Source organism: Alligator mississippiensis, chromosome 16 (assembly GCF_030867095.1).
Source record: "Alligator mississippiensis isolate rAllMis1 chromosome 16, rAllMis1, whole genome shotgun sequence".
NCBI classification, from domain to species: domain Eukaryota; kingdom Metazoa; phylum Chordata; order Crocodylia; family Alligatoridae; genus Alligator; species Alligator mississippiensis.
Window position 1 is genome coordinate 7,749,022 of NC_081839.1, and position 25,504 is coordinate 7,774,525.

General features: G+C 55.0%; 1 protein-coding gene across 2 annotated transcripts; it reads left to right on the forward strand.

Moving 5' to 3' along the window:
• The first annotated feature begins 421 nt into the window (after positions 1–421).
• KLF16 (KLF transcription factor 16) lies at positions 422–25,448 on the forward strand. Of its 2 annotated transcripts, none has more exons than XM_059719968.1 (2): positions 422–856; positions 16,254–25,448. In XM_059719968.1, exons 1-2 carry the CDS (start codon positions 496–498, stop codon positions 16,550–16,552), a joined length of 660 nt encoding a protein of 219 aa, XP_059575951.1. In that variant the 5' UTR covers positions 422–495; the 3' UTR covers positions 16,553–25,448. The 2 variants fall into 2 exon arrangements, with proteins under 2 accessions (XP_059575951.1, XP_059575952.1); XM_059719969.1 differs by lacking the exon at positions 16,254–25,448 and adding an exon at positions 1,381–1,663.
• The last annotated feature ends 56 nt before the right edge of the window (positions 25,449–25,504 follow it).

Genomic DNA, 25,504 nt, shown 5'->3' on the forward strand with positions numbered 1-25,504 from the left:
TACCAGACGGGTGTAAGGGGGAAAAGCCAGCACTGCACAAGGGGGGCAAACTCCCTCTCCAGTATGGGGAATAAGTAATCCTGGTCACGGCGTGTTCCCAGGGGGGGTTAACAATGGGTGATGCTGGTCATGCCGGGTAATACACGATCCTGGTAATACGGTGTAATAGGTGATGCTGGTCATGCCGGGTAATACATGATACTGGTAATGGACGACACTGGTAATACCGTGTTCCCAGAGGGAGGCTTGCACATGCCCGTGCGCTTCCCCGGCACCAACCCGGCGGTGTGCAGGGCCGGCGGCGCTGGCCGCGCAGCCCCACACTGGCGGCCGGGGGCGGGGCTAGGGGCGGGGCCGGGCGGCTGAGGGGCGGGGCTGGACTTGCTCCTCCCCCCGCCTCCGCCCCGCCCCCGCCGCCGCCTGCCCCGGGCGGGTGTGCGCATCGCATCGCATCGCATCGCGCGGCTCGGCTCGGCTCGGCTCGGCGGCGCGGCCATGTCGTGCCTGGACTACCTGGCCGCCGAGTGCCTCGTGTCCATCTCGAGCGGGGCGCGGCTGCACGCGGGCGCCGAGGACCGCGAGGTGCGGGACACGCTGCGGGCGGCGGGCGGCGGCGGCGGCGGGGCGGGCGCGGCGCGGCCCGGCTCGGCGCACTCGGAGAGCGGCCGCTCGTCCTCGTCCTCGTCCGCCGAGGGCGCCGACCCGCCCCCGCCGCGCCCCGCCGCCCCGCCCGGCCCCGGCCCCAGCCCCAGCCCCAGCCCCCCGCCGGGCAAGCGGCACCGCTGCCCCTTCGCCGGCTGCTGCAAGGTCTACGGCAAGTCCTCGCACCTCAAGGCGCATCTACGGACACACACGGGTGAGCCCCCGCACGGCCCGGCCCGGCTCGGCTCGGCGCGGCCCGGCCCGGCCCCACCACGTGGCGAGGCGGCGGCCGGGGGCGGGGCGGGACATCGCCCGCGTCCCGGTCCGCGAGCGGCCGCCGGGGAGTGTCGTGTCGTGTCGTGTCGTGTCGTGCTCGCCGCCCCGCGCGCGCGGGCAGGGCCGGCAGACCCGGGGTGGGGCGGGCGGGACCTGTTGCAAACCCCCGGCTCGTAAAGAAGTTTTCCCCGTTAGGTCCAGCCTGAGCTTCACACGCTGAGGTGATCCTCGGGCCGTTCGCGCCCAGCATTGCTTGTCCTCCCCGCTTGCTGCTTCCTCTCCAGTGCCCGGCCTACCCCCCAAGGGTCCCGAGGGAGTCTTGCACCCCTCTCCCCGCTCCTGAGGTGACAGCGGGCAGGGGTCCTAATGGCCGGTCCAAGGGCTACGGCCGCCTCCCTTTCTTCTCCTCTTTTTCTCCTCCAAATGTCTGCGTGCTTTGAGAAACTTTGCTTCTCCTGCCAGCGAGTCTCAGTGGAGCAGCTTTGACTTCCAGTTCCAGCAAATTGCTCCATCGCTTTCACCCCTTGGCGATGTGTAAGAGGTGCACGGGCACCCCCTGCAAGCGCCAGCTGCAAAACCAGAAGTGCACTTCCAGTTTCACCGCTGGCTCGGGGATCAGCGGCTGGGAGCGTCCCCCCATCAGCAATCCCAGACTCGGGAGGCACCAGTCGCCCTGCTTTCACCATCACTGAAACATGTAAAAAATAAAAGGGGGGGCTATTATTACCATGCTCTGCTTACCTGACATCAGGATATGACACCTATTATTGAGGACTGTATTGATCTCTATGCGGTGCTCACGCGTGATCAAGCTGGCTGTACAGCTGCCAGCCTGTGGTACGGGTCGGGCACATGGCAGATGGAGGAGGGCACCAGCAGCCTGGGCAGGGCGCGGGAAACAGGCTGGGCAGGGAGTACAGGGCAGCACATTGGGCGTGGAGCAGAGGTGTGGATCAGGTGCAGGAAGGGGATGGGAATGGCACTCGGAGAAGGCGTGTCGCTATTTGGCAGCATGCCTGCCAAAAAGCTTGGCCCCTGCCGCCCTGGAGAAAGTTCACCCTGTCCCGGGCCGTGCTGCTGTGGGCGTGAGGAGAAGTCAGGCTGGCACCTTTCCATACCAGTAACCTTGTGCGTGGTATCAGCTGTCCTGAACAGTTGCATGGCTGCTTTTTAGCATGACTCTGGAGAGTTTGTGTGCATTTGAATGAACGTAACCAAGAGTCCAGTATGTGGATGGAGGATTCATCCTGAGACAGGAGTTATTAGCAGAGTTCAGATCCGAACCACCCCAAAGGTTATGTGTGGTCTAGGTCAGCTCTTTTTGTTACAGCCAAAGCCCACAGGGCCTGGTTCTCTCTCCTTCAGCAGGAGTGTAGCCCAGTTGGGGTCATGGTGATCTTTCATGCCCCAGCAGCGGATATACAATGCCCATCCTGCCATTTGAGGCCCAAGAGCCTCGTGTCGTGGCCAGAAAGTTGCTGAGATCTCGGGTAGCGAAATACCTCAATGGTGTCGCTGTAGGATGCATTTTAAAAGCCTCGTGTCACTTCACCTGCCTCCTACGGTGTGACAGCGACTGCCTTGGAATATCCATCCACGTCATCTGGATCCTGGCTCCCTGCCCCGACTGCTAGCGGTTCTCAGTCTTTTTAGACTTGAGGCACCCCTTCGAAAATGCCAGCTCTTGGTTTCACTTAGTTTTTGACTGCGCAAAAAGAACAGAGGAATTTTTCTGTTGCAACTGGCCAGGTTATTTCTAACACTAAGGATTCCCATTTGAAACCTCTGGGTTCATCTTGTGAATCATTTTTTGCATGCCTAACAGTGCTAACGGTGCGTGGCACCCCACGGCACCCTTGGATGGATATCGAGGCACTCCGCTTGAGAGTTGCTGCCAAGGCAATAAGTGGTTTGGTCCCTGGGCATGGTGATTCTTGGTCGACGTATGGTTAGGCTGGAGAATTGACTGGCGTCTCTTCAGCGGGGCCTTACGGAAAAGGTGGGGACTGGTTTCTTTTGGAAACCATTCACTGGGGCTGTCATAGCAATGAGTATGGGACTGGCAGGGAATCCTACCAGTGTGCACTGCATCAGATAAGCCAATGCACTGGGGTACGGGTGCTGACGCTGCTACAACATAAGCATGAAGCCATGAGAGCAGCGAGTTCTGGGCACCACCTGTATGGCAGAGGAACTCGGGGAGCACTTGAGCTGGGTAGAGTGGAGCCCTTGTTTGGTATAAAAGCCACTAGCAAGCAGGTGAAGTCTGTCACTAGACGCAGCTTGAAATAATGCCCTCTTGCCCAGGGGAGTGCGGAACCGGGAGGCCGAGCCATCGGTCTGCAGAGTTGGAGGCCTGGCTCCCATGCTTTTTGTACCAGGAAAGCAGTGGTGGCTAGAGTTGTCGGTCTCTCGCATCCTGCCATCCCACCTCCCTTGCTGCTGCTGGGACAGTGAGGGGAAGGGAGCCTGTTTTTTGCCTGCCGTTGCAGACGGGGCGCTTGGCACCGTTGGGGTGGAAGTGCACCTCCTGGGTGCTGCTGCAGTATAGCCTATGAGCCAATGATCCCTGGTAGAAACAGCCTTGTGCAAGATGCCGTGGGGGCATCGTGCCCCTTCCCAGCTATGGGACCCTCGGGGAGGGTGGTAACGGGCATATTATTGCAACTGTACTGGTTTTGACTCCACGTTTTACATAAAACACTCTGTAGGGGGGTTAGTCCTGCAGCCTTGCTAACATTGAGAGTTGTGGGGCTCACGAATGATGCTGGCAGAGTGCTTGTGGAGCTGAGCTGGACTCGGAGGCTAAGGACTTTCCCCAGCTAAAATCCCCCAACAGAAGCCGCCCCCTCCTGTGCCTCTAGCTCTAACTGATGGAGCCAGGGCAGCGCAGGCTCCGGGAGCGTGCGGGCAGACCTGACGAAGGCTGTCTCCTGTGCTGTGTGGAGGTGCTGCTGCTGGTTTCAGAAGCAAAATCTCTGCATAGTGACATCTGACTCCAGCGGCATGCATGTGGTGGGTTTGTACCGAGTGCTGAGCTTTGGAAAAATCTGACCCGCGAGTGTCCCAGTGGAACTGCTAGAAGCTGAAATCTCTTTCAAATCTGTCCTCTGTCACAGGTGCTGAGCACTTAAACTCAGCCCTCAGCTTGTATGGATGACCTGGGTCTGAACACGCTGGCCAGGAGAGGGGATGGGATAACGCACTGAAAGGGAGGGCCAGGGTTGCCTCTAAAATGCAGAAGTCATTTAATTAATTAAACCATTCCTGTACTGGACTTTAATCCTGTCTGAGGACATGGATGCAGAGCAGGCTCAGAGTTCTGCTGATCAGCTGTTTTCCAGCAGACGAACAACTTTCTCCAAGAAAATCTACCAGCATGGTAATTCCTCTGAGCCAAAAGGCTTCACCTGTCTGGTTTAGCACCGTAGCATCTAGGGACCAAGCAAGGTCAGGACCACATTGTGCCATGTGCTGCGCGAGGTGCTCCCAGCCGTGACGAGTTTAAAGCATGCAGCTGTATGGAGGAAGGATCCTGTTTGTACTCAGGAGGCCGTGCTCTTACATATTTCAGCAGGGGTGAGTCGAATTTTGCACGTGGCTGTAATCTGGCACGTGGGGATGCCTTTAATCATCTTTGGGCAGAGCTGGGAGCCAAGAGCCTTGCCTGGGCAACAAAAGATGCACCGGCTGTTTCTATGCTCATTTACTTTTCCAGGCATCTGGCTAAAGCAAAATGTTCTCACCCCTGTTACTACTCGAATGCTAAAACTGAGACGTACATCCATCCTCCCGCGGGTGCTGTTTACTGCCAGGACTCTGTCTTCCCTTCTGCTTGTTCAGAAGTGTGATGCTGGAATATTTGGGTTGCGGTAAAGGGGTGTCTAAACTGAAACCAAAGCTTTCATGTCTCTTAAAATGTCTCTTACGCTTTCAAAATCTGTAAGTGCAGGCTCAGGTTGTGACCCTGAGAGAGAGACTGCAACCTGCTGTAACATTTCCATGAGTCAGTCAGCTAAAGATCACCTGCAAAGTGTAGGAAAGTCTGGCCACGCGCACTCAAGAGTTGTGATGTGTGTAAGGAGAGCAGGGCAGCTATTATTCAAAGCTTGTTTCTGTTCCCCCTTTTGAAACTTCAAAAGCTCAGCTCTCATTGCAAGAATCATCCAGGATAGAAAACTGGCAGAAACCATGCGAGGGAAACCTTAACAGTTAAGGGACAGGTGATTTTTATTCAGACTATTAATGTCTATTCGACTCCACATCAGAATCAACTGAACATCGGGGTCAGCAAACGATGGCTTGCGGAGCCGCCGTATCCAGCTTGCGGAGCCAGGGGGCTTCAGCAGGGAGGGATAGAAGAAGTGGTGGCAGCAGCCTGGTTCTAGCAGCAGCCTGCCTCGAACCCAGGTTGAGTGACCGCAACTCGCCTGCAGAAGAAAAGCATCTCCATCTCATAACTGAGATTCACCACCTCACCTCTCATTGAGGAGCAGAGAGCTTCAAAGTCTGCGTCGCCCAGGACCTTCACAGAGACGTCCTCCAGAACAGGAACTCTGAGATTTCTAATACAAACTTCAAGTGCAGGGAGGTCAGGCTTTTGTCTAGAGAAGCAAACCAAGAGCCCCACCTATAGACCTCTCCAGGTCATTTGTAAGGAGGCAGACACTTGGGGAAGTTGTGAGCCGCCAGTTTGCATGTCTTGTTGGATGCTTTTGTAGACTTTATGGCACAAGCACTTCCTTGGTAGTGCTCCGGGTTTGGATCAGTGTTGACTTATGTAAGTCACCAGGTAGGGCCCACCTGGAGCAGTTCGGCGATGCCTCTTCTTTCTCTCCAGCCGGGTGTCAAACAGAGACCTGTTGTGCTAGTGCCCCTCGGTGTGTGTGTGTGGGTTGTAGTGGGGACAGTGTATCCGCTCACTCCTGGGAGAATCTCTGTGGTCCCTGCTCGAGGTGCTGTGAAGCAGCCTCTAAAGGAAAGGGTTGAGGTGGTCTTTCTGGTTTGCCATTTGGGGATCTTCTTGTTCAGTACCTGCTGGGTTTCCTGGGGGCTGTGGGGACCTGAAGTGCTCTCTGTTTTTGACTGCCTGAGAATTTGCAGCCTCCCCTTTGGGGAACCTGACCACAGTTACCTCTTCCTTCACCATCTTTGCAGGGCCTAGCACTTTTAAGAAGCAGGTAGCTGCTGCAGCTAGCCCAGCCTGCAGCTGCCAGTTAGCTCACCTTGAGTGTGCTGTCTGTGCACTGCATCGACCTTGCGTTTGCTTCCTGGTGCAGCCGGAGATGACCGTTGGCCATCTCAGACTTCACAGATTACCTCGGTGACTTATCTCCCTCCCAGCTCACTCCTTGTTCTTGCTGCCTCCTGGGTAGATCACGGTTCGTGGTGAGTTTTAGGGCTAGAACTGTTTTTCGTAGGTCAATACAGACATAAGTTCATCTGTCTTCCAGGACACCGTGCAAAATGCTTTTGTTCAGCTCTGTACAGCGGGGGGCTGCCCCCAGGAGTGTGGGGAAGGGAGGAGATGGTGGCACCAAATGGTTGGGGTATTTGCTGTTGGAAGAGGGGGGTGAGGAGCTGCCCAGCTTAGCTACAGCAAGGTTTTAATCCTTGCTTTGTTATCAGGGTTGGGGCATTGTGCTTGGTTGCCCTGCCAGAGATGCACCCAGTAAAAGAGGGCACAACCAGTGCTGCCACAGCAGGGGACAGGGATGGAAAAACCCTTTCTTCAGTGCCAGGAGGAAGTGCAGGGTCTTAGTTCCTGCTGAGGGCCTCCATCAATGCTAGACCAGAAACCTCCTGTTTCTCGCAGGGCTGCCTTGAGGTCTCAGCGCAGATGGGCTCTGTGCTGTGCACTGCACACAGCTCCCTGCCCCCCTTAACTTGGTCTGAATAGATGAGGCAGGAGGGGAGACGGGCACAGAGGTGGGAAGCAACCTGCCCAGGGTCATACGGTGGAGCAGTGGCAGAAATAGGAGCAAATCCCTGCCCCTTTCCAGAACCAGCTCTGTGTCCAAAGCTATAAACTCTGCCTCCCTCCCTAAATCATAGCAACTGGGGAGAGGAGAGGAACCCTCTGAAAGTGTGTCCGTGCCTCGGTTGGGGGAATGAGTGCAGTGCAGGAATTCACGCTGAGTGAGCCTTAATCTAGCTAGTGTGGGTAATGCTAACAGTGAAGAGGCGATGGCGTGGCACAGGTTGGCTCCTAGATATGTACCTGGGGCCCCAAGTGCAGTTGATATGGCCCAGACTGCTGCCAAAGCTAGGCTGTTGGTACCTGCGCTAGCCAGGCTCTCTAATGTAACCAGGCATGTCCCAGCTGCAGTCAGACTTGCGTGCAGGGTAGACATAACCCTAAATGGGAATGGTGGTGTGCATCTGGGCTCAGGTTGAAGTAGCCTAATATGCATTTCTGGCATGCATGACATGAGTGGGAACACATTTGGGATGACCCAAAGCTGCCTGTTCCCTTCTGCGCTCCTGGCCTCTAAGCTAGATGGTCGCTGAATGCTTATTTCAGTGGAAATATCACGGGTTTGCTGTTTTGAAGCAACTGGTCCCAGACACTCCAGGGGAGTGGCCCTTCCCATGCACTGGGGCAAAAGCATAATGTGCCAACTCTCTCTCGGCTGTGGGTGTAGGACGGGGTGTGACATGGTGCTTGATGGTGCAGAGCGCTTGGCTGCCATATGGCTGTGGGGCAGCGTACCCGAGTAGCGAGACTTGGAGCACTGAGTGGTTGACCCATTGTCTTCTCTGATGGGTGCTCTGTAGATTAAATGACAGGCTTCTGAGAGAAGCCCCCTTGGATTTGAGCGCTCCTGGTTTGGGACCTGGTCCAGAATAGCCCTGCCTCCCCTGAATTGCCAGGAACACTTGGATGCCCCCATGCATGTTGCTTGCCCTTCTGTTTAGGTGAAGCCATTTCAGTTTTCCCCGGGAAGGGTGGGTGCAGACTGGGGGGGTTGGGGGGCTGCATCAGGGAGGACTCGGGTTGTCTGGCTTCCTCCCCCCAAAAGTGGGCGTCCTGCCAGGCCTTTCTGTCGGAGGAGCACCCAACAGATCGGCTGGGCCCTGCTAGAGGAGAGGCACCTGTTCCCTGCCTCAGCCCTCCGGCATTGTGTGCTGGGCAGAAGGCTGCGTCGCCTGCTGTCACGGGATTGTCTCATGAAAGGCCTCATTGTGATGTGGTGGTCAGACCTAGGGACAGTTGAACTTGATGAAACAGCGTGTTTTGAAATGGAGGCATGTTCAGCCTCAGTACATCGGGGGAGCCTTCCTCTTCCAGCAGAGCTGCTTGCCAAAGCTAAAGTACAGAATTAGGCCCATTACTTTCCCTCGGAGCCAGAGCATCACCAGGGTTTCTTGCAACCGGAGCCTGCTGTAGCCTTGTTTAGTCACCGGCAGTGGTGGGAGGTGGGCCAGGGGATAAATGGTGATGCATGGGGGAGCCCAGGTATAACCTCCCTCAGGGCAACCTCAGTGGCAGGAAGGGGCTGCTGGGCAGAGAGGGCTGATGCCTGGTTGTGGGGTGGTCAGCACAGAGCTCTGTGGCCTCCTTCATGAACACTTGTGTCTGTGGAAGGTGGGCAGAGGTGGCACCTGCCCAACACACTCCTTGGAGCCACTGTGGCATATGAGGCTGAGAGGAGACCCTGCAGCATGCGTGTCCAAACGGGGAGCAGAACACGGAGCTCATCCTGGATCCAGTTGTACTTGGTCACTGGACACCATGGCAGGTGGCATGCAACCAGGCCAGTCCCTGGAGAGTATTTTTAGGTAGCTGTTGGTAGCAGCAGTTGAAGTTTCAGGGATTGTCTAGACTGGGGAATTTGCATGGGTCCACAGTGATGCCCCTATGTAAACTGTAAGGCTGCTGCAGTGTTGCCCCTTACCGATAGCCGTGGTTCAGCCCTGGGCTTTCATGCTGGTTGAGCTGTAGTGGCAGAGGGAATCTGCCCCCTGCTAGAGGAAAGGCCCCTGTGGCAGCTGGCTGGGGTTTGAGTTTTGGATGCTCCAACCCGCTGACTTGCCCCGTTTTGAAATGGCTTGCTGCAACTGGAGGGTGAGGATGCTCTGTTCTCTGGCTCTTTGCACCAAGGTCTCCTGGGGCTTTACAACCAGATGAGTTGCTTCAATGGGAATTAAAACCTGGCTCTTGAGCACTGTGCTTTAGATCCACCTCTCTGCTGCATAAAGGTCAGGCTCATTACCCTCCTCACCTGACAGAGGGGGAAACTGAGGCATGAAGCTCTGAACTGCTCAAGGGCAGTGTCAGCTGGGAAGGGTATCAGCTCTGATTCCCAGTCTTGTGCTGGCTACCAACTTTGTCTTGCCCCCCTCACTGCCAGCGTGCAAGGAGGCGGCTTGCTGAAGGCTGTAGTGAGTCGGTGACAAAATTGGGACCAGACCTCGGGAGTTGTGGCTCTCGGCTGCCTCTGCCTCCTGTGCGCTGTGGGCTCTGCAGGTGCAGACCAGGCTTTTCAAAGCACCTAGGAGGAGCTGGCAGCCCAGCTCCCTTCTCTTTCCCTGAGCCAGGCATCTAATTCCCTTATCGCTTCCACAGACTGGCTGGAATGAGGAGCGGCCTGGAGAGCAGGAATGCAGGAAGAGTGTGAGGATCGCTCTGTGTTTTGTCTGGAGGTCGCTCGGTGCCAGCCATGCCCCTTGCTGCAGCCTGTGCCTGTGCGAAATCTCTCCTCTGATCTGCTTGGTGGTCTCCCCTGGTGCTGGGGTGGGGGGCACTCGGTGATGGGTGTGGGGGCTGGAGCTGCCCCACAGATCTGCTCTCTCGGCCCCTGGCCCTCCCCAGCTGCAGCAGGGCTGGAGCTAGGCCTGAAACAATTGCAGCAGAGCACGGGGGAGGAGCTGCCGCCAAGACCAGGGAAGGGCTGCGCGGGAAGCCAGGCGCTCCCGCGCTGCAGAACCTGTGTCCTCGGCTCACCCGGCGCCGCGCAGGCTCCAGCACAGATGGTGCACGCCACCCCACCCTGTGTGCCGTGGGGGGGCGCCTCCCTGCAGCGTTAACCCGTGGAGACCCAGCGCCTACCCGCAGCCCGTGGCTCACGAGTCCCTGGGCCAATGCCAGGGAGCGGCACTGTCATCTGCAAGCCCAGCCTGCCCTGCGGCTGCTGCCAGCTTGCGGCCTTTCCATGGATACTTGTGCCCTGAGGGCCTCTCTGGTTGCCCTGCTTATGCCGGAGCTGGGGCCCTGCTCCCTGACCTGACAGCGGGGCGTTCTTGCTGGTTGGGGCTGCGTTTCCGGCTGCACTACCTTCTGCACCCTCCCTGTCTGGGGAGTGACACATTATGTGGCTTTTTGTTTAATGCCTTTTCTCGAAGACAAAGGGGAACTCCTCCTCCTCCTTCCCCCCTTCCCTCCCATCAGTTTAAGTGTTAGCCTGGCAGGGTGAGTCACTGGGCCAGCCCATCCTCCTGTGTGTGTGTGGGCTGTGCCATGCAAATACTCCTTCCAGGAAGGGTTGCATGGCTGGGCAGCCTCTGGTGGGCCAGGAGCTTGGTGCCCCACCCTCTGGTACAGTAGCTGGGGCACCTGCTCCACCCATTACCTGCCCCCTTCCCCGCACACCCAGTGACTCAATGTTGTCTTCAAAGCCTAGTGTTTAGCACATTGAAGGCTTCACAGCTTCCATCGCCAGGCAGCGAAGCTGCGGGCAGGGAACGTGGTCGGAGCAGCATGACAAATTTGAGATGCCCTGGTGACTGTGAGCAGGTTGGTGGTCAGTGCACCTTGTGACTGAGCAGGTTGGTGCCCCTCTTGGGGGTGGGGATCCTCTCTGGTTTCACCTGCACCTTGATGGCCCTGGGAGCTCTTACGTGCTCCCTGGTCTGGTTAGCACGTCCACGCAGAGCTGGCAGATGAAGTATTGCAGTATCTTCTAGCAGCAGGGTGCTTTGGGAGAGGCCACGTGCCTTCTGTGGTTAGAGATGATTAAACGAGTGTTGCTTACCCAAGAAGAGCTGCCCCGCCCCAAACCTCAAAGGAATCCAGGCTTTGGCACTCAGATTAGCTGCCTAGGCCCATCTGGTCCCTAGCAGTGGATCACAGCCCCCTGGCAAGCCCTGCTCAAGCTCACTTCTCTACTCTTTGCTCAGCGATGTTTGCCTCTAGTGTGCCTGCTGTTTGCAGTGAGCTGGATCAATGGCTGCTTCTGTGAGGTTGTGGGGAGGAGAGGGCCACCACACCTGAAGGGCCTTGACGTGTGCTGGCTTCAAGGCTGGGCTTGCTTCCAGCCCCTTGTGGGACACGCTGTGGCAGTGGGGGGAGGGTGCTGAGCAATTAGGTTTGCGAGCAGCAGGGGCTGCAATGCCCTCCCATCTCCGTTCACCACTCCTGCAATCCTTCTGCCGCCTGCCTTAAGCTTCTGGCTGATTACAGCCCGGGCCACGCAGTCATCTGGCGCAGTGGGCTCTTTCTCCAGCTGCGATCGTGCCTGATGTGTGGATGGGCCCGGATCCCTGACCGGCATCTCTCATTTGGAAATGAAGAGCGTAGGACTCGGCCGTCCTAACAAAGAAGAGCTGAGTGCCCACCTTCCCGCAAGCTCTGGGGAGCACAGAGGCAGGAGCAGCTGGCAAGGAGGGGCTGCTGCCTTCCTGGCTTGTTAGGTCCAGCTCATACTGCCGTGTGTGGGGGTAACCGGAGAATGCCTTCCCCTTAATTTTGTGTCGGGGATGCCAAATCCCACGCTAGCCAAACGGCTTCATTCCCACAAGGGCTGTACTTTTATCCCCTCTACGAGGTACGGATGGACTGGCGCAGGACTCCAGCGGCTTGCCCGCATCTGTCGGAGGAGGAGTAGGACCCAGGAGTCCTACCACCCCCCTGCCCTCCATAGCACTTTTGGGTCTACCTGCTTGCAGGCCTGTCCTGAGAGACGGTATCTAGATGAGCCTTGTTCTTGGGCCCCAGCCCCTTAACAGCAAAGTGAAACTCAACCCTTGATCAGCCCTGCCGGAGCCACTGGGAATGTGACAAGCAGGAGACCAGATCAGTGCATTCAGGGCTGAAAACCTGTAGACGGGGATAAGCCATGCACTGTAGTCCTATGTGGGCAGGGGCTTACTGTGACTTTTGTGTTTGGGGGTGGGGAAATACTCGACCTGGAGCTTCTGGTGCTGCCATGATGCTGGGAACAGACCTACATTTTGCAATCTGAGTGAAGAAAGGCCAGCGCAGTCTCTGCAGTGGGCGAGATGTCTGTTTTTTTGCCTAATAATTTGCCCCAAAACGGCTTTTTTGGGGAAGACTGAAACTGCAAATTCGTCATATAGTTTCTATCGGGTAGGGAGGAAGATTTGTCATGTAGTTTCTGTTGGGTGGGAAGGAAGATGTGGGGGGAATTTTTAACCGAAGGGCTCCAGGTTGTAGTTGTATTGGTTTGGAGGAAAAGGCAATCGGGACTCATAGTCCTCATTAAAGAATTTTTTTTTTGCAAAAATCTTATCTGTCTAATAAAAGATATCATCTCTACCATGAGTCCTGATTGTCTTAACCAAAGGGTTTAAACTTAGTGTTTTGCCCCCCTGGAAAGTAAAGCAGTAACTTTTTCATTTCAAAGCAATGTCCTTTGTTTCAAAATTGGCCCACATTTTAAAGGGTTAAGTAACCCAAGAATGAAACAAAGCCCGGCAGTTTCTCAGCTTGACCCAGGGCCTTTGGGAGGTGCGCGCTGTGTTTTTTAACACACCGAGGTTTGTTCCAGTTTCACCTGATGCCTCCTTGTAGACTTGCTGCATTATTTGCCCTGCTGTAATCTCTCCGGCCCTGCCCTACATACAGGTGCCTAACGTGACCTGTGTGGGCAGGAGTATTGAAGGCTGAGTGTCTTGGGATAAGCACGCGCAGAAGGGAGCCGCAGCATTGTGGGGCTGAAGGAATAAGGAAAGGCTTGTCTTCAGTTTATTTTTATCTTGAAAGGGTCCCCTTCGATATCCCACACTCGCAGCCAGGCATCGGATGTGACTCATGGTGAGGCTGAGAATAAGCTCTCAGGAGAGTGGAGCCATGTCTCAGTCCCGGTCTCTCTGCTTTGAGTTTGTGCAGCCTGGGGAGTTAGTCATGCACAAGCAGTTCTGCTTTTTTTTCCCCTCTCCCAGTCTCCTCCCCTTCCCCTCCCAAACTTTCCTTCCAGAAAGCTGACTGAAGAGCTTTCCTGTCCACGACTGCACCGTCGGGGGGGGCTTCCCGGGCACGTGTTGGATTCTCGTACCCTGGTAGTTTAAATGCATCATCATGCGCGGGATGAGTGTAGTGATCCTCAAGGGCAAGGCAATGAGTAGGCGATGCTCATCTTAAAACTGAGCTGTTGCCATGCCCTGGCGGCACGTGCAAGACCTTCCTGCCAGTTGTGCTGCAAAAGATCAGCAAGGTATGGGGGAGAAGCATGGATGCTACTGAGATTGCAAGTTCCCTGGGGCAGGGACTGCTGTCTTCTCTGTGCAGCACCTGACACAGTGAGCTCGTGGCTCAGGACAGGGGCTCCGAGGCACATGGTGATACTGAGGGGACATTGATTGTGTGAGTGTCCCGTGTTTAAATAGCAGGGCTTAAATACAAGAGGGAGAACCCCTTCTGCTCCAGGGCGGGAGGTGGTTCAGGAGTGTGGTTTGCCTGGGGCAGGCTAACCCAGCACTGCAGAGCTCTTGCATCTTCCTTTGAAGCAGGTGCTGGCCACTAGCTCCGACAGGGTGCTGAGCCTCACTCAGGCTAGCAGTCCCTGGGCGCCCTGTGAAGACAGGGGGCCTTGCTTGGCATTCATTTATCTCCCAGCACTGGTAAATGTGGGTGCCTCAGATAACAGACTGCATGGGCCTTGGAGGGAGGACAGGACTAATAATCAAGCCCCTGTGACACATCTTGCATGACTGTGGGCAGCACTTCCTGGACATCAACCTGTTGGGGGCAAAGCCCAGCAGCTTGCACTCGGCTAGGGCTAGAGAGCAGCATCTTTGTCCACGGGGGAGGGAGTGCTTGGCTTCGAAATGGGGGAACCTGCCCAGCCCCAGCAGGAAGGCGTCACCGCGCTCTGAGCTGACACTGCCGTCGGCCCAGAGTTGTTGTAGCCAGGCCTGGGCTATGGGCTGAGCCCGGATCTGCTGGCTGCGGGGTAGGCTGGGCCTCTGGAAATGGGAGGGAATCTTGCAGGGAGGCATGCAGTTGAGTTTCCCTGCGGTGATAATGCTGAATCTGTAGCTGCTAAAGCTGAGCCCCACCCCAGGGCACTTAGTCCCTTGCTGATAGTGGTTCCCAGCTGCGGCATCAACATCTTGGCCAGAAGCCTGCATCTTGTTCTTTGAAGTGATGTCCCAGCCCTTGGCTTTAAGCTTGTGTGTGTGTGTGTGTGTGTGTGGAGGGGAGGAGAGGAGTGCTCTCAAATGCTGTCAGTCCAGGCAAACCTGGATTCCTCTTCTGTTCAGACAAGGATGCCCTTCCAGACCCACAGAGCCGGGGGAGCCCTGGGAGGGGGCAGGAGTCGCTGGCCAGGATGGGGTGGGGGGAGAAGGGGAGGTATATCGGGTAGCAGGAGCCTGCTGGGTTGGATGGACTCTATGCTGGGAGCTTGTAATTAGTCTCCGGGGAAGCCAGACCAGACAGCATCTTAAGCTGCGGTTTTAATTTGGTCTTCATCATCCCCTCTAATGTATTTTTTATTCTTGTTCCTATCTGGCTGCTTTGTGTTGGGATTAGGCAGATGGGGACTGGGATTAGAACTGGCAAACAATAGGGCGGCCTGGCGCCCTTGCCCAAATCTCTGCAATACACAGAGAGTTCCCACCCTTGCAGGTGGAGGGGGGGATTCATCCACTCTTCCCACTGAAGTAAAGGGGGTGGAAGGGGAGTGAAGTCGTGCTTGGTTTTGGGGCTGTTTGCTGTCTCCCATCGCACCGAGAGAGTTCTGAGCTTTCTGCTTCACCGGCAGAGCTCCTCTGTCTTCCCTCTGCTGTAGGGCTTTCCCCCTCTGTCAAGCACATTGGCCCCGCTCAGAGTGGAGGGTAGCCAGGAGGTATGGTTAATGGAGATCTCCTGGCTCTTAGACGCAATAAAGATGTACAGAGTGCTGGCTGGGTAGATGCTGTTTGCACTCACTATTTCCCAAGGTTTGGGGTTCCTAACAGTTGTCTCCTCTCCAGTGCCTGTCCCTGCAGCCTGCTCTGAATCCCCAGCTATTCCTGCTTGAATGCTTCTGACTGCCCCTGAATTGTTATAGGAGATAGGTTGGAGTTGAGAGGCAGAGGAAGGTGCACACACACACACTCCACTAGCAGTGTAAGACAGCTCTCATTGCTGAATCACATGAAGGCACCATCTAGGCTTGTGGCTGTCCGCCATGCCAGCCACGTGTTGCACAGCAGCATATCCCCAGAACTTGCAAAGCAGCTTCCAGGGCCCTAGAAAACTGCCTGTGCAAAAAAAAAAAAGGGTCCCTAGACAGTGTGCTGCCATGTAGTTGGGATGCATAGGACTGGGCCTGCAGAAGGTTGCAGGGGGCATGTTTTTAGGTTGAGCTGTGTGCTATAGACCCCCATAGTGCAGATGGGTAGTGGAGATTCTCCCTTAGCTTAAATGTTGGAGCCTAGGGCCCTGGAGCAGGAGGAGCTGGGTTCTGCCTTTGCTGTTCTGAATTTCCTTGTGGTCCCAGTGTGCAGCGTGGAAACCCACAACCTTGTCACAGGTGCATGCATACCTCTGGTTCCCTGGGTATACAAGGCCTCTTTCTCTGCCTGGAGAGGGGGACAGGTGCCAGGCCTGCTGAGAATGGGCTCTGGATGTTGGCCATGAGCCACATCCAGGGACTGTGCCTCCAGCAAAGATGGGCCAGGGGCAAATGCAGCCTCCAGGAGTGGGTGGGAGAGAGGATGTAGTTGGAAAGGTAGAAAGGAAAGGAGAGGAGTGCAGGAGTAGCCTGGACTTCACCCTTCCTGGCTACCTCTTTCCTGCACTGAGCAGAACCTGGTCAGCGACTAGTTCGGTGCTTTCCCTTACAGACAGCTGAGGAAAATTTCCCCTCTTCTCCCACAGTTTTCTGCCACAAGGCACCACATGCCCTGGGCCCACCAAGCTGCTGCCACAGCCATTGGTAGCAAGAGCCTGGATTCTGTCTCCTGCCTCTGAGCCCCGATGCCTGTCTGTCTCTGTTCAGGTTGGGGAGGCGGGTCGGAAGTTGAGGAGGAGGGCAGGGCGTATAGGATGTCAGAGGTTACAAGTTGTAGGGGGAACCCAGTCCTGTCCCCTGTGGGGTCAATGTGAACGTGTATGAGTGTGTATATGTGCCCATGCACTCACCCTTTCTCTCTGTCTCTCTCTGCAGGTGAGAGGCCATTCCCATGCACCTGGCCTGAGTGCAACAAGAAGTTTGCACGCTCGGATGAGCTGGCGCGGCACTACCGCACACACACAGGGGAGAAGAAGTTTGCCTGCCCGCTGTGTGAGAAGCGCTTCATGCGCAGCGACCACCTCACCAAGCACGCCCGGCGCCACCCCGCCTTCCATCCCTCCATGGTCAAGCGCCCAGGCTGTCACAGCATCTCCCCCAGCGACTCGGCACCCAGCAGCCTGGCGGGCAGCCCCGCTGCCAGCCCGGCCCCCAGCCCGGCCAAGTTCCTATAGAGACACCTTGCTTGAGGAGGGGAAGGAGGAGCCTCTCTTGGCTGCGCAGATTGTCAGAGATGTGCAGAGATGCCGCCTGGCCCATTCCCAGCCCTGGGTGGCCCCTTCTTGCTGACGGGCTCCCATTTTGGTGAGCTCCCTCTGGGCTACAGACTCTTCCCCCTCACGCCTTGCTTCAGCATTCACCAGCTCTTCCCAGTGCTGTGGCTGCACGCTCTGCTCCCCTTAGGGCTGTGGAAAGGGCAGCAGCTGGGTGCTCGTGGGACTCTGCCATCTCTGACATTGCCCCAACCTTGGCCCTGTGGGGTCCAGCATGTCCATAGGACTCTGCATGTCTCTGGTATTCCCCCACCAGTGCAACAAAGCCAAATTTGCTGGTCTGATTTTGAGGGGTTCCTGCCTAGGGGATGCTGAGGGCGTGATCAACATGGTCCCTGCCCTTTTATGCCCCTGTTCTGTCTTTGCTGCTGACCCTCTGCTGGATTAACAGTCCTTATTGCACCTGGGAGGTGCAGTGGCCTAGATTCCCCTCTATGGGATCCTCTCTGTTCCCTCCTGCCCTCAGGATGGTTCTGACTATCCGTTGAAGAAGGCAGCTCAACCCAGGCCAGTTTTATTTTGTCGTCGTCTCCAGAGCTCACGCCTGCTTCACTGTCTGGACAGAAGGCTGCTCGGGGAAAAGAGATCCAATGACGAAGATCGCTGCTTCTCTGCACTTCCCTTCTCCTCTCGGAGACATGGCTTTGCTTTCCAAAAGATCACTTTTCTGTGTTGGGGACAACCCATGCCCTGCTCTAGCGAAGAGGTGAATCCCAGGCCACACTTTAAATATTTATTTATGTAGATTTTAACCCCCTCCCCTGGCTGCAGACTCACGGGCCCTTGGCAAGCTGCAAGGGCCTTGCCCATGGGCCCTGGCTGAGCAGTGGCAGTGGAGGGAAGATGTGGCAGGGAGTGGATCTGTTGTGATGCTCACAATCTAGATCTGCCTCTCCAAAGCAGGGGCTTTTAATCAGCCTATTTATGTAAAGAATCTGTTTTTATAGATGCGGACTCTGGACTGGGGAACTGGGAACAGCTTAGTGGCCTGAGCACCTTGTTAGCCCTTTGGGTGTGTATAGGAATAGTGGGTTTCAGCCAGCCTGTGGAGAGCACGGTGTGGAGGACGCTCTCTGCGTACCCCTGCCGTTGCTGGAACATCGCAGGGCGTGAACCAAACAAAATGGAGTCTGAGACCCACTAGCGGCCTGATAGTTTTGGATGCCTCCAATTTTAGGTGCTGAACTGAAGATATCTCAAATGGGTCTGATATTTCTTTCCCTTCCCCTGCAGAGGAAGGGTGCTTGGCGCCTCAGGGAAATTTAGAGTCCTTTTAAGAAAGCTCAGGTTGTTACCCAAAAGACACTGGTTGTTTCTGGGAATGGAGGCCTACATGCTGCCAGTATGTTAAAAGCTGGGCTGTTCAAAGCTGCATTAGTCCAAGTGCCTGGATCCTAGATGGTCCAGTTAGTGCTGAGGCTGCCATGCCCCTGGCCTGCTGGGGTCCCAGCATTTTCTTCCATGCTTGGGACTGTAAGCAGCCTGGCGGTGTTCTCCCTCTGATGACAGGGGGAAGCCTGAACATGGCTGGGCTGCGACGTGGGTATCGCCACCCCCTGGTCGAACTCTGAGAATCGCCCAGGACCTTGGGGTCTAAAAGCAGGAGCCTGGCATCAAGGAGCAGGTCCTGTGGACTCAATAAGCAATGTATGTGGGGGGGCATGGCATGTGCCTGGCACTGCATATACTGGGAGAGATGTGTTCTGTCTGCATTGGGGATCAAACTGGCAGCTGGTGGCTAATTTGTGGTACACTCATCCTAAAAGATGACCTGAGTCTGGACTTCAGCTTCTCCCACTGCATCTTGCCTGCCTCCCACCAAGCCTTCATTCTCCTTGCTGGCTACGACTGTAGCCAGACTGATTGGCGGTGGATGAAAAAAAGTGGGGAGTCCCAGGTAGTTCTCAATGTGCCACTGTCTGGGCAACACTCCCACTACTGTAGCTGGCATTAAGCCTCTGTGTTTGAGGCAGGGATGGAAGTTGGCATAGGAACAGCCTTTCTAGACTGGGGCTGGGGCACTGTGGTGTAGGGGAAGCTTCCCACACTGCCCAGAGAATACCCCCGCTCTACCCAGTCTGGGTGTGAGCATTAAAATCCACAGGCAAGCTTGAGCTAGAAGTTGTCCCGCTCTTTCCCCCAGAGCTTGCAGTTAGGGGGATGTGCTGTGGAAGGCATCTAAGCTCTGTGGGATGTAGTGGAGTCTGGGCCCAGTGACAGGAATAATTGGTCGTGTGGCTGGGAGTCGGCCCTGTCTCTGCTTCTGCATTGTGCGTGGCCCTTGGGAACCAGCTCCCCAGGGTCAGTCTCAGGTGATGTTGGCTTCTATCAGAAGATGCTCCAAGCACAGTGCTGAGAAGGTCTCAAGACTTCAGGGGTGACTGTCCTGGTGATGCAGCACCAGCTTTCTGAAACCATGGCTGGATGGTGGCTCCTTCTCTCTGGACTTACTGACCAGGGCACAAAGGAGTTACTAGGAGCAGGATGGATTTGTACTTGAGAGACTGACCAGCTGGACAGCTCATGTGCCCTGGGCAGCAGCTGCTTTGGGGAAGTTAGCAAAGGCCCCCATGGGGTTAAATACACTGAAATGTAATGCATTAGCCGTCTTCTCCCTTTACCCCTTTGTTTTGTGCAATTGGACTCTGGAGTCTGCCCTTCTTGGTGACCTGCAGGCTGGGCTTAGAGGCCCCCAGGCTATTTAAAGCTCTGCATTTCTCTTCTGTTGAAGTGACTGATGGGGAGATGAGCAGGTTGAAGCTAAACCTGTTTCTATCCACAGTCATGAAGATTCACGCCTGCTTTTTCCTATCTGCTTGATTCATGCAGAAAAGGATCAGCAGGACTGGGGGTCTTGGAGCCTTGTGATTGGATCAAGGGATTGGCTTGACTAAATGGCTTACTAGATGGGTAGTAGTAAGGGCAGTAGGCTGGGGTGGTAGGGAGGGGCAGTTAGAAGATCAGTAACTTGCACAGGGGATGGGATGGGAAGAGAAATAATTGGCCTTATTTTTTTTCAGGAAAGTCGGGGGGCCACAGCACCTCCTGAAGTGACATGCTGGGAGTCAGGCGTGGGGTGGGGTGGGGTAAAGTGAAACTCCAGCTCCTGGGCACTTCATGGTAAATGCCCTGGGCTGTTACCTGTGAGGCCAGACTGCTCCCTTGGAGCAGGAGTCTGTGCCAAGTGTGAGCTGCTTCAAGACTATAGTTAATCTTATCTTGCAGCAGTGACCTGCATGGGGTGATAGCATCAACCCCCCCGCCCCAGGCTGGAGTCCTTGATGTGCCTGGCCTGTTGTGCCAGGCATTGCTGCTAGGAGGTGGGGGCTGGATTGGTCCTGCCTAGAGTAGATGAAACCCATAAGAATACAGGGTGGTGGCCCCAGAGAGCATCACTGAACCCTACTGCTGTGTTGGAAGACTCTGGCCTTGATCTCCACCATGCTTGAGATGAGAGCAACCTCAGGGAGTCATTTGTGGTGCCCTGATTGGGGCCAGCTGGTCTCCAGGTGTGTTGCAGCAGGAGGGAGTCCTATGCCCCCTAACACAACCGGCATCAGGCCCCTTACATGCACAGAGGGAGGGGTGGGCATATCCAAGTTTGGCTCAGACTTGCCCTCTCTGCCACACCACCGTGAGCATCAGCAGCTGAGGGGTGTAGCTGGCACAAGATCCTGCCAGTGAAGATGCCCTGTTTGGTGGGATGGCACATGGTGTTCTCTGCTGGGGATCCCCACCAAGATCAACGGCCAGTGTGTGGGGCCCAGCAGCCTGGGCATGCAGCCCTCCTGCGGGGTGGTCCATGCTGGGAGAGTGCTCCCTCCCACTCCAGTGTATATATAGTCTCCCCTTAAATCTTCCATCACCAAAGTGTGCCAAATTGATGGTGTTCCCTTGCCCCCAGGCCTTGTGGGGGACAGGGGAGCCCTGCTGCGGGCATCTCTGGGAACATGGCTTCATGCAGTCTGTTCTGGCTGGTGCCCCCAGTTCCTGCTGGATGCTCTGCTCCACAAGGCAGTCAGTGCAGCAGGGTCCCTGGGAACTGATCTCTTGTTTATGGACCCATCAAATATGACTTCAATCATGGTCCAAATGCCGGTCATCAGTGGGAGCATTTTATCCCCTCTGGGGCTTGGCATCGGGTTGGAATCTGTTTCCTGCTGACATATTTTTCTTGGGGGGGGGGGAGGGAGAGGTGTTTTTAGAACATTTATTTAGTTCCTTAATTTTTGGCCCGTGTTAGCACCAGCATCTGGCAAGCAAAGGTGGAACAGAACCCATCTTTGAGGGCTCACAGTCTCCTTGCAGCTGCTGTGCCCTGGAGCTGCCCTTCCTGGGAGGCAAACTCTGCAGTTGTGTCTTGGGCAAAGCATCCAGCAAAGGCTGGGCCCTATATCCCTCAACACAACTTTCTTTCTTGCTGTTGGTTACGCAGGCATCAATCTGGAATAACTCCGTTGGCTTTAGTGGAGTCGCTCCAGTTCTAGGGGAGTGTGGGATTGAGGGGAGTGAGGGTCATTTCCCATACTGGTAAAGGAAAGCAGGAATCCCAGTTAGATGAAGGGGGTTGATTCCAACATGGAAGAGATGTCACTGCGCCAAGTGAACCGAGGCATCATTCAGATTCAGTCTAAATTTTCATCAAGGCATTGGGTCTCCTTGGATTTTGTGTGGAGCTCTGAATGGTTATTTTTCTGGCTTGTCATTTTTTTAATAAGCTTGGGGAAAGGTATATGCTATTTTTTTTTTTTTTACGAGAGATTATTTTATTCTGTGTGTGTGTGATATTTTTACAGTCTTCTCTACTAGAGCTGAATTTATATAAATAGATTTCTCTATATAGTCAAATCAAATGCTGCTTTTTTTGGAAAGAATAGCTTACTTTTTTAGTGCCACTTTTCTAAAACTGTTTGGAAGGGTGATTGCTTTGGTCAGGAGTAGTTGGTTGGGAAGGAGTGTGCCTGGGAGCTTGTGCTTTGTGCTAGGTGTGTTTTGTGTATTTTGTAAAGCACTTTTTAGTGCTCTGTACACTTCCGCTGGAGGTAAGGCTGTTGATCAGTTCTTTCCTCACCTTCCTGTTTTTCGATTCATCTCCCCCTCCCCAGTAAAGTTGGGATAGATTGTGGCTTTTAAAAATGGTGTCATCCTATCTTGGTCCCCGACAGCAGAGAGACACGGGGAGGGACCTGAGCTCTTAGGTGCGCTTACAGCAGGAATAGAGTGGCATCTCTGCACTTGAAATTGGCCCTTGGCAAGAGATGGGCAAAAGGCTCCGGTAACACTCGTGGGAACTTGGTGCTTTAGGTACCAGGTGGCGCATGCATGAATTTCACTCCCTAGGGAAAAACTTAAGCATTTCTATGATTAGATCCCTCCCTTATTCACCCTGAGCTTGGAGCTGCCTCTTGGTCTTACCCCAGCCTGTCTAGCTCTGTCAGTTGTAGAGTGCAGCTGAGACGAGTCCCATCTTCTGTTTCCACCTCTGCCGCTGACTCTATCATCTTCAGCAAAGGTGTTTCTCTCTGTGCCTCGGTTTCCCCGCCATTCCCATTAAACGGAGTGGGGAAGAGGGTCGTCTTGTGGGGCACTGGCCAACAGGGTGGTCTGGATGGGGTTGATGGGCGAGGAGCGGAAGGTAGGTTGGCTAGAGTGGGAAGGCAATGAGGATTTCCCCTCTCCGAACAGGTGACGGCTGGGTCTCTTAGCTCAGTTGGGGAGGAGCATGGCCTGTGGTTCATAGAGGGGATGTGGAACAGGATTGAGTCCAAAGGCAGCTGTGATGCCCTCTAGTGATCACCTCAATCCCATCAGGGTCTCACCCTGCTTCCTTGCCTGCTGTGGTGTTAAAGGTAAGGAGGGGAGGCTGCTTTCAGAGGCTGGTGAGTCCAGGGTGTGCTCGCTGTCACTGTCATATGTGCGCTTCTGGTCCAGGGCTTTTTGGGCCCTACTTCTCTTAAGGGCTGAAATTGCAGCCTCCTTCTGCCCCTAAAGTCATGCCCATGCGCCACAGATGTTACTCTGTCCACAGTGTAGAGGTCTCAGCCCTCTTGGCTTTAGCTCCCCTTTATTCTGGCTGCAGGCTTCCAGACTTGACCTGCTGATTCGGATCAAGCTCTCTCAGCCTCGGTCCTCTCCATGTCTCTGGTCTCCAGGCCCCTTGGCCCCATCTTGCACCTTGTCCCCAGCCCCCCTGGCATCCCTAACCCAGGGCAAGGCTGCTCTCAGCTTGGCTTGGCTCAGCCTTCCCTGTGCTGTGCTGGGGAGGCCAGCAGCAGGTATTGGAGACCTGTGCACTGCAGGAAGTCCTGCTGATGGTTCAGCAGGTGGAGCTCAACACTCAGCCCCTTGCAGGCCCTTTGAGCAGCCTTGAGGTGATGGAGGAGCTGTCTTTAGGGACCAGACATAAGGTGCTTCTCTCAGACCTGGCCACTTAGACTTCCCCAGCAGAAGAGGCATCTTTTACATCCTTCCAAGCAATTGCACAGTGTTACGTGGTGTCAGCTCACTGCCCCGTTCTACCGTGGAGGCAGGTGTACGTTGGTGTCGAGCAATGAGGGCCACGCTGAAGGTGAGATCCAAACTTTCTAGTGCTAGCAACAGAACAGGTGGTCAGAGATGCACTTTGGCATAAAAAAATAGACTTTCATCTGAAAGCTTCCTTGGGTGCTGGGAAAAGATGGGCTGTCACAGAAGCCATTTTCTAAATGAGACATATCCCTGTTTATTTTTTTAACCTTGATTGAATGTGGTTTTTGCAGCTTTGTGCATAGAGGCAGTGATTGTTTGGGGGTGGGATGGGGGGCAGTGTATGTGCATGCATGTTCACTCTTCTGGTCAGTGGTTTAGTTTTGCGAAGTCACTTTCTAGGAAAGGTTAGAAGTGCTTTTGAACATCAGTTTCTAGAAATGGGTTACTTAAGCCAGTGCTGGAGGCACTGACAGCTCTCTATAACAGACCTTTGGATGTGAGCTCATTGTAAGACTGTGATCTCTGCTCTATATTTCAGGGATGAGTGAGCTTGGCTTGCCTAATGTCAGGCCTGCTCAGACAAGGTAGGGTCAAATTTTCCTCTAATGCAACCAGAGCCTGAGTCTGCTTGGAGATGGGAAAAGAGGCAGAAAGGTAAGTCCTGAGGAAAGGACAAGCCAAGTGCTTGTCCTTTCTTCAAGGCTTATCACAGATTTTAGCCTGGGCTTTGAACCCTTTCTGTGCCAGCTCAGATCTGGGATTGGAAGCGTAATATCCTCTGCATTAGGGAAGCATGCGTAGTTTCACACTGGATTGCCAGGGTGATGGCCTTACGTTTTTTGAAGGGAGAGACCCAGATATGAGTTTCACAGTCTCGGACTTGGAGACTTCTCTCTTTCCCTGCTGGACTAGATCAATCCCTGGAGCCAAGAGCGTTACACCCTGGCTCGCTGGGATTAAGGCTGATCTTGGAGGGTATCCCTGGGCAGGGAGGGTGTGCCCCCGGAGAGGGAGGAGCTGTCCTGCTTGCTATGTAGTAGCAGCAGGAGTGTGCAGCGAGCTCTTTGTTCCCTGGTGGGGGTTGTATTGTTTGGGTTTCCAGGATGCCTCCTGGCTTGGATCCCAGCCCACAGTGTTGGGATGGCTGTTAGCCAGGTAGCCCCTCCCTTGCCTGGGGTGTTGTAGCTCTTGGCATTGGCACAAGGCATTTCCTGACTCCTGTTGGGAGCAGCTGTTCTCTGATCTCAGGGCTCCACCACTAGATTGTGGTTGCTGTTGGCCAAAATCAGCTGTGACGTCCCACATCCCACCCAGCAGCAGCAGCTCTGAGCATTTCTCAGGATCAAACTGAAGTGGAAGTGATGGGAGGGGGGAATCCCTGCTGCAGGGAGTTCCTGCGCCCTGGGGGGTGCAGCCATCTAGCAGGAAGCTGGGAGGGGGTGGGTGTCTCGTACAGTCAAACCCTATGGCTGGGCAGGGGCTGCTCTGGTTGGGGGTGGGGAGAGGGGGGGGAGAGAGAACCTGGCAATGGGCAGAGGGCACGGTCCCATCCATGCTTCCTAAAACAAGTGTCGTGAACCACAACTTTTGTGCTAACCCACAACAGCAAGCAAGACTTGACTGGTGCTGAGTGACATGTCAGGAGTCGAGGAAAACCTGGTAGTGGGTCTCTGCCTTTAACACTCAATCTCAGGAACACAAGGAAATACTGCATAAGCCGAAGCAGTTTGGCCAGTACCGTCAGGCTTCGTTTCCTAATTCTGCTGCTGACCTGCTGTGTGATCTTAGGCAAGTCACTTCACCTTTCAGTACTGCAGTGTCCCCATCTGTAAAATGGGGGCAGTGAGACAGACTTCCTTTTGTAGAGTGCTTCTGTGGTACGTGGATGCCTAGCTATCCACGTGCTCAGATGTGGTATGTGAATGGTGTCTTGTGTTACTGCCCAGCCCAAAGACACGGGGCTGGGAGGTGAATCCTGGGCACAGTGCAGCTGCCAGCACTGATACAAATCCAGCCAGAGCAGTACACTGACATGGGAGTGTGTGGCCTGTTGACTTGGTTGCTCTTGGACGGAGGTGTAGTGGGGCTTGGCTAGTGATGGGGGAGCTGGAATCCCTCGGCTCAGGCGGGCGCGGGGCACAAAGATGCTTGCTGCCCCCAGGCCTTTCAGGGAACTTCCCTTTGCAGAACGTGTGTGTGTGTGGGGAGGGGGGTCCTTGTGTCTGCTCTTGAGTTGGCTGTGCTTGGGGCTGAGTGAAAAGGTGGATTGAAATGTTGCACTGTCTTGGTGCTTTATTTTAAAATAAAGTTTTTAAAGAAGCCCATGAAACATTTTGACTCTGCAGTATTTTAATTTCTCTGGGGCTAGGGATAATGCTTCCCTAT